This window comes from Capsicum annuum, chromosome 10 (genome assembly GCF_002878395.1).
Source record: "Capsicum annuum cultivar UCD-10X-F1 chromosome 10, UCD10Xv1.1, whole genome shotgun sequence".
Classification (NCBI taxonomy): Eukaryota; Viridiplantae; Streptophyta; class Magnoliopsida; order Solanales; family Solanaceae; genus Capsicum; species Capsicum annuum.
The window spans coordinates 52,620,764-52,635,913 of NC_061120.1; the positions used below are offsets into that span (position 1 = coordinate 52,620,764).

The window sequence follows — 15,150 nt, forward strand, 5'->3', positions numbered from 1 at the left end:
TCATTTTTTCATGACTCTTTATAGAATTCGGACATAATTATTTAAATTTACCAAAATGGATGAAAATTTGTATAGTAATAAAAATTTAAATTAGGGATAAAATTAACAAAACAAATTTAACGTGAGGATTATCAAAATCTAACTCTCTTATATATAGTACTAAAATAGAGAATATATATATATATATATATGAAAAGTGATAATTGGAGGATAATTGTCATTTTAAGGTTTTATAATTTTGTCATTCCAAGGTAAATAATGTTGGGTTTATTTATACCACCCAAAGGGTGCGATAACTTATCCCAGTACTATTTGTTAATCCCGAAATAAGTTATCCCGAACTTGACAACCAAACAAGGCACCAAAAAATTGATCCCAGGATTATTTTTTTATCTCAGGATAATTTGTTTTAATACCTCATACCAAACGGCCCCTAATAGTTTTAATTACAATTACTAGTATTAACAAAAAGGCACACAAATAGACTAGAATTTTTGGCATACTGAATAACCAGTGATTGCCGGCAAACAAGACACAACAGCACCAAACAAATCTGCCGCCACCAAGTTCACCGCGATGGGGACGTTTTCATGGTTTTTGGCCTAAAAGTCAGGAATGAAAAAGATGGTGGTTAAAAAGTTTTAAAATGAGAGAACCCTCACTTTTAACCCCAACAATGTGCACAGCTAAGTAATCAAAGTTCACTACTATACTTGAATAGCATTACCAACTTATCCAGAAAGATAAGGGCACACAAGCCCCCCACCCTAGAAGGAATGCATAACCAGCTTAAACCAAAATTTGAGAACGTTATTAATGCTTGTAGTGGTATCACAATAGACTACTATCTTGACAAGCAACAAATGATATTGCCAGAACAAAAATGACAAGATTTTGACATTTGCTAGTATGATTATTGGCAGAAGCATGGTTATGCATCATGATTTACACCATGCATCATGATTTAAAATTTTCCACACGATCTACAGCAAAATTATTCTCTTGGATGTTCCTACTTAGTAGTAACAACTATACTGCACCTGCAAAATGAATTTTTTTTAAAAAAGGGTCAAAATCAACACCACATGGTAAACAAAATTAGTGCTTTGGTGATATAGAAATCTCGGGTATACATTTCAGCTCAAACAAAATGTCATTTAAAACATCAAAAACAAATAGAACCCAACAAAATCTTCCATATTTGATTCTCCAAAGTCCCACTAACCCATAAAATCCCTTCCTAAAACATGATCTTACAGAAGGTAACACAGGCAAAAGTCTAAAGGGTTTAACCCTTAAAAGGATCACCCACATAATTAATGCATAACAATACTAATAAACAATATTCTCTTTGATTTCGTTGGCTTATTTTTTATACCTTTAGGGAGTAAACATTCTATTATTCGCTTTAACCCACCAATCTTTTAATGGAGAATTATCACGGCATGGATATCTTTGGGAAGGAGAAGTCAAAAGTTTGCAACTTAGCTACATAAGTTTCCAGCACTTCGTGTTAGAGTCGTTACAGCTGCTGCAGTATGCAGCCATGCAGAAACCTATGCCTCAAACCTAATACAGGCCTAGAAGTGGAGAAGTGCAATTCAATCACCCCAGCCAAGCTCCAAACTTGGTAATATACAATTTTGAATAGAAAAATTGAAAAGATAATTTTAATATCCCCAGATGCCAATTCTGTTTGAGCACCCGTGTTCAACAATGTCTCCCCAATATGCTCGATTAGATTGTCATGATTGATTTTTAGATTTTGGCCAAACTGATCCGTGCAACACGTGAAATAAAGACATCAGGGATCAACTCAAGCAAACTATTGTACTATGGAATAATCCAAAATTTGGAAGGCCCCGACAAGACTGACAACCATTACCTCACTTTTCCAACCAGTCCCCAAAACAGGCAGAATGCTCCTTCTGAGACTCCCAAGGAGTAAACGACAGAAGAGACAGCTATTCAGTCATGGATAATTCAACTTCCTTAGATCCACAATGTTAATAGCGTCATTTAACCAACTGATCAGAAAAGGTGCTCATGATGGTATCCAAGGACAAACCGAGTCAAAGGGACAATGCTGTTTTTTTCCGGTAGGAGGAAGAAGTATCGCAAAGAAGACACTAACAAGGATAATGAACTTTACTTACCTATGAAAAGCCAATGTGAAGAAGCATACCTGTTGAACTCTACCCTGCCAAACAACAACCTTAGTCCTTACATGCACAAACTCCCAAATCGCATATGCCTTCAAGGAAAAGAACTTTATTCAAGTAACTTTTCTCAGTCTTGAGATTAGGTATCCTTATTATGAAACAGATAAGTTAATCTGGGAAGCTTGCATGCCTAGGGATCTAGCTAGGGGTGTTAAGGATCGGTTGAAAACCGAACCGAATTAAAAAAACGATTTTATTTGGTAATGGTATGGTTTGGATTTCAGTTTTAAAACATCAATAATATTAAAAAACCAAACCAAACAGATGAATGAAATACAAAAATTTTACAATTACATATACAATATGCTCCCTCCTTCCCATTTCATGTGTCGTCATTTCCTTTTTGATCCGTCCCAAAAGAATGTCATCTTTCCTTATTTGGCAACTATTTAATGGCATCATCCCCATTTTATCCTTATTGGGTCCCATTTAATAAGAAAAGACAACTAAAAAGTAAACATTAAAGAGACTTTAGGAGGGGCAATTTTGTAAACCTTACAAAGTCACCATTTATTTCTTAAACTCCGTGTCCGGTCAAATGACGACACACAAAATGGGATGGAGGGAGTAATATTTTTTGAATACCTAAGCAAACAGTTGCAGGGACTAAAGAATATCAAATCCTTAAAGTTTCATCCTAGATGTGGAAAATTGGGTATCGCTCAAATGAGTTTTGCAGATGACCTCCAGTTCAGTCACTGCTCTTCATCAGACATTTTAACAAGCCTCATAAGCTTCAGGATTACAGGCTAATTTACACAAAAATTCTATTTACTTTGATGGAGTTGCTCAGGTGGATAGAGAGAGAATTCTTCATATGATTTGAATACCTGCTGGTGAGCTACCTTTAAGGTATTTTGGAGTCCCATTATCCACCAAAAAGATATCTTTTATTCAGTGGCAATCGCCAATAGAGAAAATAGTGGCCAGATTTACTTCTTGGACAGCTAAGAAGCTCTCCTATGCTGGAAGAGCCCAACTGGTCCAATCTATGGTCTTTGGAGTTCAATCATACCGGTCTCAGCTATTCCAAACGTCAGTCAGGGTCCTAATAATTGATGCATACTGTAGAAGTTTTGTAAGGTCTGACACTAACACTATCACTAAGAAGGCTCGTGTTGCATGGGAGAAGGTTGGTGTACCTAGAAGCTTTGGGGGACTAAATCTCTTTTAACATTTTGATAGGAATAAAGCTGCTTTACCAAAAACATGCTGGGATCTCTGCCACAAAGAAGACAAATTAAGGATCAAGTGGATCCATGAGTTCTATCTCAAAGGCCAACCTGATTTCACTCTCAGAGTTCTTCAACAAGCCTGCTGGATTATTAGGAAAATATGGGAAGCAAGAAAAATTATAACACACCTGCAGATCAGAAATGTCTCTGGTAACTTGACTAAACAGATCTATTCCCAATTGCTTCCTGTAATACCCAAAAGTCCCGTGGAAATGTGACAAGAATGATGCTAAGTCTAAAGCCAGATTCATCATGTGGTTGCAACTGCAAGGAAAACGCCTAACCCATGATAGACTAGAAAAATGGGGCATGATAGTTCAGCTTGAATGTGTCTTGTGCAATGCACACCCTGAGACAGGAGACCAACTGTTTATGAGCTTTGTATTCACCAAACCATTGTGGGATAGACTCTCTTCTTTGGCTTCAACGGAAGGCATGTCTTACCACAGTTTGGAACCAACACTTATCACAGACTATGAATTGGAATTATAAGTTGGAAAATGATCGAAAATTCCTTTCTAATTGTAGGGAAAAAATAAAAGAGAAACATTTTATTATGTTTCTCAAAAGCCCAAAACACAAACCGAACCGATAAAAGAGAAACATTTTATTATGTTTCTCAAAAGCCCAAAACACAAACCGAACCGATGGAAATGAATTATATTTGATTTGGTTTCAATAATTAAAAAAAATGACTAATTTGGTTCGGTTTCATTTTTACCCCAAAACTGACCCAAACAGAACCACTAACACACCCCTAGGTCTAGCTCAACAAACTTTTAGAAACTTAACTTTTTGAAAACTGTGGGGAGAAATTAAATGTCCCTTTTTGGGATAAAAATTCCATGCCATAACCATCACAAACTACTACACAACACCCCCCCCCCCCCCCCCCCCCACCCCCACAAAGGAACATCTTACAGTATCTTATTGACTTGCACGACCTAGCTAGTGTATTCTAGAAAAGAATGGATTTTGGGCCTAATTCAGCCCCAAAAGATAGCTCGTGAGGAGAGGATTGCCCAAGTCTATGTAAGGAGACCAATTGTCCATCCCTTTTCCGATGTGAGACTATTAACACTCCCCTGCACACCTAGACCTCATAACGAAGAATTGGGATGAGTCTGACACTGATACTATGTAAAGAAATGGATTTTGGGCCTAACTCAATCCCAAAAGCTAGCTCACGAGGGGTGGATTGTGCAAGTCCATATAAAGAGACCAATTGGCCATCTCTTTTCCGATGTGGGACTCTTAACAATTCTCAAGCTAGTGTAGCTTCCTCGGCAGGCTATTTCAGCCAAACTATATGATTCCAGTCTACGAATCTTGTAATGAGATATGTCGTATAAAAGACCGATAAACCAAAAAATAGGTGGTTCTGTAACGTCCCTAAAAATTTCAGTGTAAGTTTAATACATTAAACTCGCTAGTTAATATAGAAATATTTGTTTTTGTATCAGTGACGATGACGGAATAAGGAAAATATTATTCAAACATTTTAATACTTATATAACATGGTTCTGAAGAGCATGAGCAAAGTGTGACGATTTTTATGTTGAAAGTGGATGATTAAATCAAAAAAAAGAAAGGGATGAAACAGAAGTTGTTGCCACCTGTCCTGAATATATTTAGCAGCTAAAGAGCAAGTATTAAAATCCTATGCTATGCTATTCCCTGCACAAAAATTGGGAATTTAAAATAGAAGTTTTTTCCATAAGTGGGTTCAGGACAAAGGGAGTAACTATTGCATTAAAAGAAAAGCCACTTCATCTTTACAACGAGCAACCAAACCCGTAGTGTGGGAATCAGCCAAGAATCCTCAATGCCAACCAAGCATATTTTGCGCTGGTTGGAGTTAAACATTTATATTAATGTCATTACACTATTGGATTGACTAGATCATATCAGGAACATCAAGGATCATTTAAAAAATCCCTTGAGTTGAAATTTTATGTTTTATTCAAGAAGGCAATTTTCTGCAATTTTGAATAATAAGTGTGAGGTATTGAAAGAGTATTTATGGTTGTGAAAGGTATTATTTGAGTTGGGTTGTGGCTGGGGTAACCATAAAAGAAAAGCCCAAACTTGACACTAATGAAAGTTGTGAAATTCGTAAAAGAAACTATGAATATTGCCTATGGGTTTTAAATGGTGGACGTATATGAGTCGAATGAATTTATTAATGTCATTGGTGAAATTATGTGATATATCAAGACACCACTGGAATGGATAAATATGGAATTTTTGAAAATTTAGCCTAACTATAAATTACTTAGTTGACTAAATTGATATTGTTGTAAGACGTTGATAGTTATGAGTTCGTTTATGTGGATCGAAGATGTTGAATTTATTTGAAATGATTGGAGCGACACTCAGATTTACATTGAGTTGTGCCGAGCTTTTAGCTACTTCTATATTTTCAACTACTTCATTACTTGAACGATAATGTTAATGAGATCTCATGCACATGCAGAACATGTTTGCATTGTTTACTCCTTGGGTTGGGATTAATATTTATAATATGCTTACACGGCCAAGTTTGAAAGTTATAAAATTGTTTAAAGCTTTTTACATAATTCTTGGAGTTATAGCGCGCTATACCATGTGCTTGATTTCTTGTTACTCATTGGTAACAAATTCATAGCACACTTTTGATGGACTTGTTGAAATCACTCTCTTGATTTGCGTTATACAAGTGAAACAGTAACTTGATTTAGTGAAAGGGATTCGACCAAAGGCCATGACTTGAGAACATGAAAGTAAACGAGATTTTCAAAAAACTTTGATATGACTTGCTCATCAGGTCGAGTACATGACTACATGACTGGACACGTGGGTTCTACACCCTGATGGGGTACCACTGCTCATCCGATTGAGGGGATGACAGGACCCGTGGGTTCTACACCATGGTGTATCTTTACTCATTCAATTGGGGGATGATCAAACCCGTTGATTTTGTACCCGGTGTACCATAGCCAATCTGTCTATCGGAAACAGCCTCTCTACTTCTCCTGAGGTAGTGGTATGGTCTGCGTATACCCTCCCCGGACCCCACTAGGTGGGAATACACTAGGTATGTTGCTGTTGTTGTACCATAGCCTATCTAGCAAGGAGAGTACGTCAAGCCTCGTGGGTGGCATCCGAATGTATACATCGAATATGGATACTCGAGATATGGACATTGAATTCATGGAATAATATGACACTTGAGGAGCTTTAGAAAGATCCTAAACATGGTTTACCTTATTGGTGCTTCTTCCATGCTTTCATAAATTAAATTTTGATTTGGTTCACCTCTATGTACTTATAAATTTTGTTCACATTATATGCTTTGATGAATTAAATTGTGTCTATAATCCATGTCTCGCCTACTTGATATTTCATTTATATATCTGTATAACTCTTTCCCTATCTTAAGTTGTGGCTCTGATGCGTATCTGAGTATTCCAACATTCGAGCGTCATTTGTTTAAATGGAGTTAGGTTAAACTACGGTTTGTTGTTGTTTTGTTAGGCCTAACGGACGAGCAGGTGCAAGGTGGTCAATGTACGAGTTAGGATTCATGTAGCTTCGTACTTTTGGTGAGCCCATATTTAAGATCGTGGGATTCACATTGTTGTATGTTCATTTTGTACATCGCGAGCTAGTCTCATAACTTGATTATTTCATTCGTAATATCACGGAGGCTCCTCCATAGATGTACTTGTATTATATTTGGGTTATGGCTTCCCTTTTGGATTTGCTAATAACATTTTGATTTCATGACTTGGTTAATGAGCATGTTGATTCGAGATTATTCACTTCGGCTTACTCACTTAATACTGAGGTTAATTAATTGAATAGTGGTATATGGGTATGAACTGGATAGTCACTATACTAAATCAATTCGCTCGGTGCAAGTTGGCACGCATCGAATGTCGTACAGCGTCTCCTCTCATTTTGGGGTTTGACAAACTTGGAATATTGAGGTTAATTAATTGAATTGTTTTATATGGGCATGAAGTAGATAGTCACTACACTAAAGCAGTTCACTCGGTGCAAGTTGCCAGGCATAAGGTGTTGTACCACGTGTCCTCCCATTTTGGGGCGTGACAGGTTCGATTAAAATGAGAATCAACAAATTCGATCTTGTGCATTGTTCACAAAATTTTGGACCTTCTTTTTCATATCTGATTACTCAATAATTCCACAAGCCCAAATTTTGCTTTTGAATTATTGAGATTAGATTTATACTTTTTTAAAACTCTTAATAAAATATTTCTTTTTGAACTTCCCAAGAAAAAAAATCGGAGTTTCTGCCACAGATCAACCTTTCTCGTAGATTTTTTTCCCCAAAGAATAAGGAAATATAACATAGGTGAAATTAATGATGAAATTGATCTTTGATCTGGAATCAAAGATAGGTAATAAATGGCTTTTATGGGGTGACTTCATGAAGTGCTTCTTTCAGAGTTAAACTTCCGAATCTTTTACAAGGAATCAGAGGAATATCAAATATGCGACAGATTTCCCCGTGCCAGAGGATGGAGAAATACTTCAATACAATAACAATTACTTCCTCCAAGAGTTATTTTCCCCAAAATATGTGAAATGGAGAAAACTTAGATATAATAAACGACTGCCCCTCACTTCCAACAAGTAGGGTTGGAGAAATACTGGTGGGCGTTTGGACATAAGAATTGTGGAATTTGGAAAAAAACAGTACTTGTTTTCAAGTTGAATACAATATTTGGAAATTGGAGTTGCTTTGGGGTGTGAATACAAATTGGAGTTGTTTTTGAATTTTTGTGAGTGTTTTGGAGTGAAAATTGTGTGAACAACTTTTTGGAGTTTTTCCAATTCGACAATTCAACTTGAAGCTGAAAAAGAAATGGAACTATCCGTGGCCAAACGGGCACTTAAATAACAAGTAAATTTGCCAGCATCAATACCATTGATGACTTCGGCAAGCTTTTGTTGGTGTGTCACTAGGTCATGGGGGAACCCGCAGGAAGGGGGGACGACCCACCAAATTCACATCAGAAATCGCCAACATGGACACAAACGAAATCTTAGGGAAAATCTGATAGGCTGACACAACAAAAAGAAAACCGATTTCAGAAAATTCAATTGCCAGGCCTCTTAGGTAGATGGTCAGCTCATGTATCTTCTTTAACTATGTCTGCTTAGCAAGATGCCACAGAAAGAACATTATTGATAAAAAACGTCTCAAAGTTGAGAAGATAGGTTTCTGAAGTTTCTGACCCAAGAAGGAAATAAACTATCATAATAGTGAAAATTGAAGTATGGGTGTTTATTTGATATTGTTCATAACTTAGGATCCACAAAATCAAGAGTTTTTGAATGATGACTTATTAAGAATATTAAATGTGCCATCCCTAGGAATGTCGATGTAATGAAGCACACTGACATGGAAAATTTTCTTAAAAGTGTGTCAAAGACAGAAGAAACTTCCTCCAATTGTAAGTTTTTGGTATGAAGCCATGAAGTAGACTTAAGACCTTTGAATTAGCACCTTCTGACAGGTGAGAAATCTGAGGCTAAGTTTTCTCCAAGGAAAGGAGGATGAACATTTCGTATGAATATCCAGAAAAAGAAATTTCAAGGAATGATCAATGCTGAAGACGGAAGTCCTTTTCTAGCGTCTTTAAATTTCATCTTCTAACATCAGGGTTTCAAATTAAATATTAATTTATAAACTTTGTAAAGCATAGCCGATCCCAAATGGAAAAAAGAGGAGGGTTCCCGAAACTTCAAAAAAATAGAGGGGGTCTCTGGCACATTGACAGTCAGCGTAAAGATAGTCTCAATACAATGAATCCTCTAAATACAGGGAAGAGATGTAAAGGATTCATATAATGACCAACTACTAATCTTAGATCGAAATGTAGTTGAGTGATTTGACTGATTGTTGTATTATAATATTACCCCAGAGTACTTGACGTTGACCCACTTATTTTAAGTTTTCGTAGGATAAAATGCCTAGTGGGTATCCAAAGCATTATGAAGAAAGCAGCTATGACTCCGACCAATCTTTTGACTTAATAACGTATCTAGAAATACCATTTTTAAATAAATGCATAATTATAATTTATATGCAATCCTCAATTACAAATTGTCACCCCGAGGGGAAGGCAGGAATACTAGGTAAATTGAATATTGAGACGGCTTATGACCATGTTAATTGGGACTACCTTCTGAATATACTTTCTTGTATGGGTTTTGGAAGGACATGGATCAAATGGATGAGATCATGTATTTCTACTATCAGATTTTCTGTTTTGATTAATGATCACCAGAAGGTTTCTTTCCAGCTCAAAGAGGTCTGACGAAGGGGATCCATAGTCTTCATTTCTGTTTATCATAGACATGGACGGTCTGAATAGTATGATCAAGGAAGCAACAAGCACCAACTGTCTAAGAGGATTTGAGGTGGCAACAAATTCTGATTCAAACTTGGAAGTTACACACCTCAGTATGCAACTTTGATATTTTGTGATGCTGATGAAGGCCAACTGTTGATACTAAGATCAATTCTGGTGTTATTTGAAGGTGTCCCCGGGTTGCACATAAATTGGATAAAGAGTTTGTTGGTACCTATTAATGAGGTTACCAACATGGCGGAGCTGTCTAGGTCTCTGGGAGGGGAAGTAGGAGCTTTACCTATCACCTATCTTGGAAAGCGTTTAGGAGCTAAATCTAACTCCATGAACATCTGGAGCTCTGTGATTGAGAAGTGTGAGATAAGTCACAGTATCTATCATTAGGAGACACAGTTGTGTTGGATGCTCTTCCTACCTACATGATGTCCATCTTCCCCATCCCAGATGATATCAACAAGAGGTAGGATAAGGTTAGGAGGGATTTTCTCTGGAAAGGAAATACAGAAACTGACTCAACAGTCAATCATCTAGTTAAATGGAACAAGGTGCTTTAGGGAAGAAATCAAGGAGGGCTTGGTATTAGAAACCTGAAACTACAGAGCAAGAGCAAGGCACTCAGATTAAAATGGCTTTGGAGATACTCACAAGAACCTCAGGCATATTAGAGCAGGGTTATTATAAACAAATACGGTGAGGAGAATAGGTGGATGACTAAGGAAGTCTTTACCCCATATGAGGTTAGTGTGTGGAGATCAATCAGAGAACTTTGGCCTTTTATGAAGAACCACACCACTGTTAAAGTAGACTAAGACAATGGTTTCAAGACCTACTTGTAGGAGGATAAATGGTTGAGATCAGATAGCTTAAAAGTTTTGTTCCCTGGTCTCGCCAGATGGCGATGGAAGTACAACAGGGTGTTAGTGCAGCTGAATATGGACACCACAAGGGTGGGACATTCAATTCAGAAGGAACTTTAATGATCGAGAAATGACATAGTCACTGAGTTCTTCAGATTGTTGGAGGAATTTAAAGGTACTAGTCAAGAAGCAGATAGACTCCTTTGGAACTTACAACAACAAAAGTATTTTCAAGGTGAACTCTGCTTACAAGTTTTTGATTCAAGGAAACCAACAGACACAACTTTGGCCTTGGAAGCATATCTGGAAGGTCAAAATTCCCTTCAAAGTTGTCTATGTTAGTTGGCCATTGGCAAGAGAGGATGTTTGACACGAGAGATTTCAAGAAGAGGAAATTCTCTTTATGTTCCAGATGTTTAAATTAAATGATAACAACATATAAAAAGGCTCCTCATATAATGGCTTAATTGTACAAATATAAGGAAATTTTAGACTATATAGAGTAAGGAAAGTTTAGACTGATGAAACTTCCCTAATTACCAAGATTCCTATTTATGACTCAAAAGATAAAACTGTATTTCTTTAGTGCACTGGGCTGCCCTTTTCTTTTTTTATGTAAGAATGTATCAATACCACTAACCTAGATATATTCTAACATTAACAACATTGGCTATCTTGAGTTTAAACACGTATTATTGTACTTAAGATTGGATAGTAATTTTGAAACACAAGCTCTAATCAGAGTAAGAGCTCTACATACTTCGGAGAATAGGAAACGGATACTTCCACCACTTTCCAGGTAACAACGTATGAACCTACAATCCTTAGCTATTGTACGTCCCTTTTGTACCTGTATTTGCATCTAAAATACACGTAACCAAGTGAAAATTTGAAAGCACAGAGTCCTAAGTATAATCAATGTCTATCCCCCTAATTGGATAAGGATACATTTAGTAGAACAAAAAAATGGTACTGAATCAGCTCATGGTTTCCTGGTTATACATGCCAAAACTACTCGCCTTTGGTATATTAACTTCAAATCATTTTCTATCGCCCATATACCAACTTTTAGCTTCCATTATTCATAGGTCCTCATTATCAAAGGATAGAGATGTCACATTCTCGAATACTATAAGTATAATCAACCAGAGTTGACACACAATTGAAACATAATAAGGATATGTCTCAATTACATATGTGCGCCAAAAGATGCTCGTATTCAAAATCAGAAAATGCTAGTACTTCACCTGTACAACATAGACTAGAAGTAATTTACAGTAGGTTGATCATAAGAGATAGTAATCATAACCAATAAGACCACAAAGATAATTGACATAAACCAAGTTTAGAAGAACATCACATAGATAGTACAGTACATTGCACTGTGAAGCCAAAAGACATAAGTAATAAGTCTGCCAAAAAAAAAAATCTAGCATACCTTAACACTGCCCGCTTAAAGAAGAAGGCCAATTTGAAGACCTGACAACAATATACCCTTAACCACCAAGTCTGTTACCACTCTCACCTACTTCATCTTCACTGCCACTTTCCAGTGGCCAATTGGGCCAACTTGATACAGTCTCAACACTATTAGCTCTCGTAACAACCCCAATTCCTTGACCCGCCTGGCCAATCTGAGTAGACGAAAGTAGAAACTCCAAACTGTCACCCCTAGTCGTATCCTCCCTGTCTAGCTGATGCCTCCTCGCAACGCGTCTAAGCGTACGCCTAAACCCAAACACATCCTCTTGCTCACCACCCATCAACTCTTCCAACCTCATTGCCGCAGCAAAATTCTGACGTCTACGGCAAACCTCATCTTCCTCGGAGGGTAATCGAAACCTACAAACTGGACAGGAATTGTTCGACTCTAACCATGGTAAAATGCAATCAGAATGATACATGTGTTTGCAGGGCAACATTTTAACTTGCATGTCCAGTAAAAACTGGTCTTTGCAAACGGCACAAGGAATAACCGGATCATTCTCAAGCATGGAAGAGCTAATTTGAAGAACTTCAAGTGCCTCCACAGCTGATCTGGAAGCCGAACTGTTTTGATGATTGGCATTGGCGGTAATGGCGGGAACGTCGTTAGTGGTGGTCAGATGGCGGATAAGACGTTGGAGATAAGGACTATTGAGGAGGAAGTTGTCGTCAGAGGGAGTGAAAGTGTCAGAGCTATGGCTAGGGTTAGGGTGATTTGGAAATTGGGGAACAAGGGTAGGGGTAAAAGAGTCCATTTGCTCGAGGAAATCGGAATGGCAGTGAGGACAACGAGGATTAGTGGGGGGTGGGTGGAGGAGGAAGACACTCATGTCACATTCATGACACCAGAAAGTGTGGTGGGGCTGTGGCGGAGTTGCGGTGGTGGTGGTGGACATTTGGTGTGAGTGGGAAAAGGGATGGAATATCAGTGCCCACTTTCTTTCGTGATGTGAAAGACAAAAGTGAGGCGTCTTTTTTTTTTTTTTTTTTTTTTTTTTTTTTTTTTTGGTAATAAGAGGAAGAAAACAGTGGGCCACCCCGGTTGTTGACCTTTTTAGGTTTTTGCTTTCTTAACTCTGAAGTGATCGAAACTACGATGATTGTGAGTTGTGACGTTAGCCTTGGTGTGTTTGGTATGATAGAAAATATTTTCAATGGAAAATATGTTTCTGAAAACAGTTTTTTCCGAAAATAAATTGATTTTTTACTTATTTTTTTATATTTGATTGATAATGAAAAATATTTTTTAAAAATATTTTATAGTTTTGGTTGGTGAGTAGAAATATTTTTCAGAAAAATACTTTCTAATGTTTGGTTGATGAGTGAAAAAATATTTCTTAGAAAATACTACTAACTGTTAACTAGTATATTACTGCCTCTAGTAACTCAAAAATTTGTAAAAACTAATTTAATCATAGCAAATAATATTAATATCGAATACTAAAATATTACAGGTCACTAAAATTTAAACAGCTATTAATTAACAAATATAGAATACACTTTTCAACATTTTGTCAGAACAATCTCAAGATACTACAATCAATAGAAATACAACGGAACGACAAACTTATTTAATCTTGTGAAACAAGCTACATCGATGACAAAATAAAATATGCAATTAGCAAAAGTAACATAGATAAGTCTTCCTCTATGCATATGAAAATAACAGTACATTAACGAACATTGAAAAAAGGGGAAATTCAGGTTTCACTATTTTTTATTTCAAGCAGTGAAAAATTAAACCAAAACACAATGAAAAATATTTTTGAGTAATGTGAATATGAGTGTTGTTGGGGTGGGGAAGAGGGGCGGGGTGGGGGCATAAATCACATTTGTCATTTTCTAGATTATGACTTTCCTTGACCCATGAGGGAAGTCATTTTCCCTCAAATAGAGAAAAATAAGTTGTTTTGAAAAATATTTTCCCAATATTTTACTACAACCAAACAAGAGAAAATAAGAAAACATTTTTCATCATACCAAACACACCATTAGTACTTGTTTGGAGGCTGGTTTGTCATGATTTCACGTAGTGTATGATATGGTATTGTACAATACAATACAATGTTTGAATGGATTGTATCATTCACTGTTATTTAATAACAATTTGGTTTGACGGTATGGTATTGTATCGTAACTGGTAAGTTTACTAAAACGTCCTTAATTATTATAAATGTTAAATTTATCAATAATTATTAATAAAATATTTTTCTTCTTGCTAATTTGTCACAAATTATACCATGTAAAATTGTAAATGCATAAAGCTATTAAAAATCATGTAAACTCTAACAAAATCAATAAAAAAGTAGATCAAACTAAATGTAATCGGATTCATTTTTTATAGTAACAAATTTTATTTTCTTTTGGTGTTCTGAGACATGACCATCAACGGTAAGTACAAAATTTGAATGCATATTTTGTGTATGCTATGGGTGTGTTTGGTATGAAATCCTCACAAAAAATTTAGAAAAAAAAAATTATTTCTTACTTATTTTCTTGTGTTTGTTACACAAGTAGAAAAATATTTTCTAAAAACATTTCTATGTATTTAACAAAATAGTGAGAACGAATAGGATAAGGGAGTGGGGTAAGGAAAATTATGAATTTTTTTTTTAAAAAAAATATTTTAATGGTGGGGGTAGTGGAGGGGGGGAGGGGGCGAGGTCGAGGTATGGGGTGAGTAAAAAAATAATTTTTTACAAAATACATTAAAAAAATTGAGGAAGGAGAGGGAGCTGATAAGGAGTGAGAGTGGAGTAAGAATTTTTTTTTGAAATTTTTTAAAAAATAAATTTTTAAAAAATAGGTAGGAGGTAGGATAAGAATAAATTTTAAAATTTTCTAAAAAATAATTTTAAAAAAAATTCGGGGGTGAAGGTGGGGGCTAGGAGGGGTCGGGGGCTGATGGAGTGGGGGGTCGAGGTAGGAGGTGGAGTTAAGTAATATAGGGTAAAGAGTAAAATAA

General features: G+C 36.3%; 1 protein-coding gene across 3 annotated transcripts; it reads right to left on the reverse strand.

The window, feature by feature from the left end:
- Positions 1-362: 362 nt before the first annotated feature.
- On the reverse strand, positions 363-13,284 carry LOC107845453 (E3 ubiquitin-protein ligase RING1-like). 3 transcript variants are annotated; one of them, XM_016689791.2, is made up of 2 exons: positions 12,139-13,205; positions 363-602 (listed from the first exon to the last, which is right to left on the reverse strand). In XM_016689791.2, exon 1 carries the CDS (start codon positions 13,079-13,081, stop codon positions 12,197-12,199), a length of 885 nt encoding a protein of 294 aa, XP_016545277.2. In that variant the 5' UTR covers positions 13,082-13,205; the 3' UTR covers positions 363-602; positions 12,139-12,196. The 3 variants fall into 3 exon arrangements, with proteins under 3 accessions (XP_016545277.2, XP_016545276.2, XP_016545278.2); XM_016689790.2 differs by lacking the exon at positions 363-602 and adding an exon at positions 692-1,040 and having other exon boundaries at positions 12,139-13,284; XM_016689792.2 differs by lacking the exon at positions 363-602 and adding an exon at positions 692-2,254 and having other exon boundaries at positions 12,139-13,208.
- Between the last annotated feature and the right edge of the window lie 1,866 nt (positions 13,285-15,150).

Excerpts from the sequence above, each read along its gene's own strand:
- LOC107845453 (XM_016689791.2), bottom strand. The coding sequence starts at position 13,081 with ATGTCCACCACCACCACCGCAACTCCGCCACAGCCCCACCACACTTTC.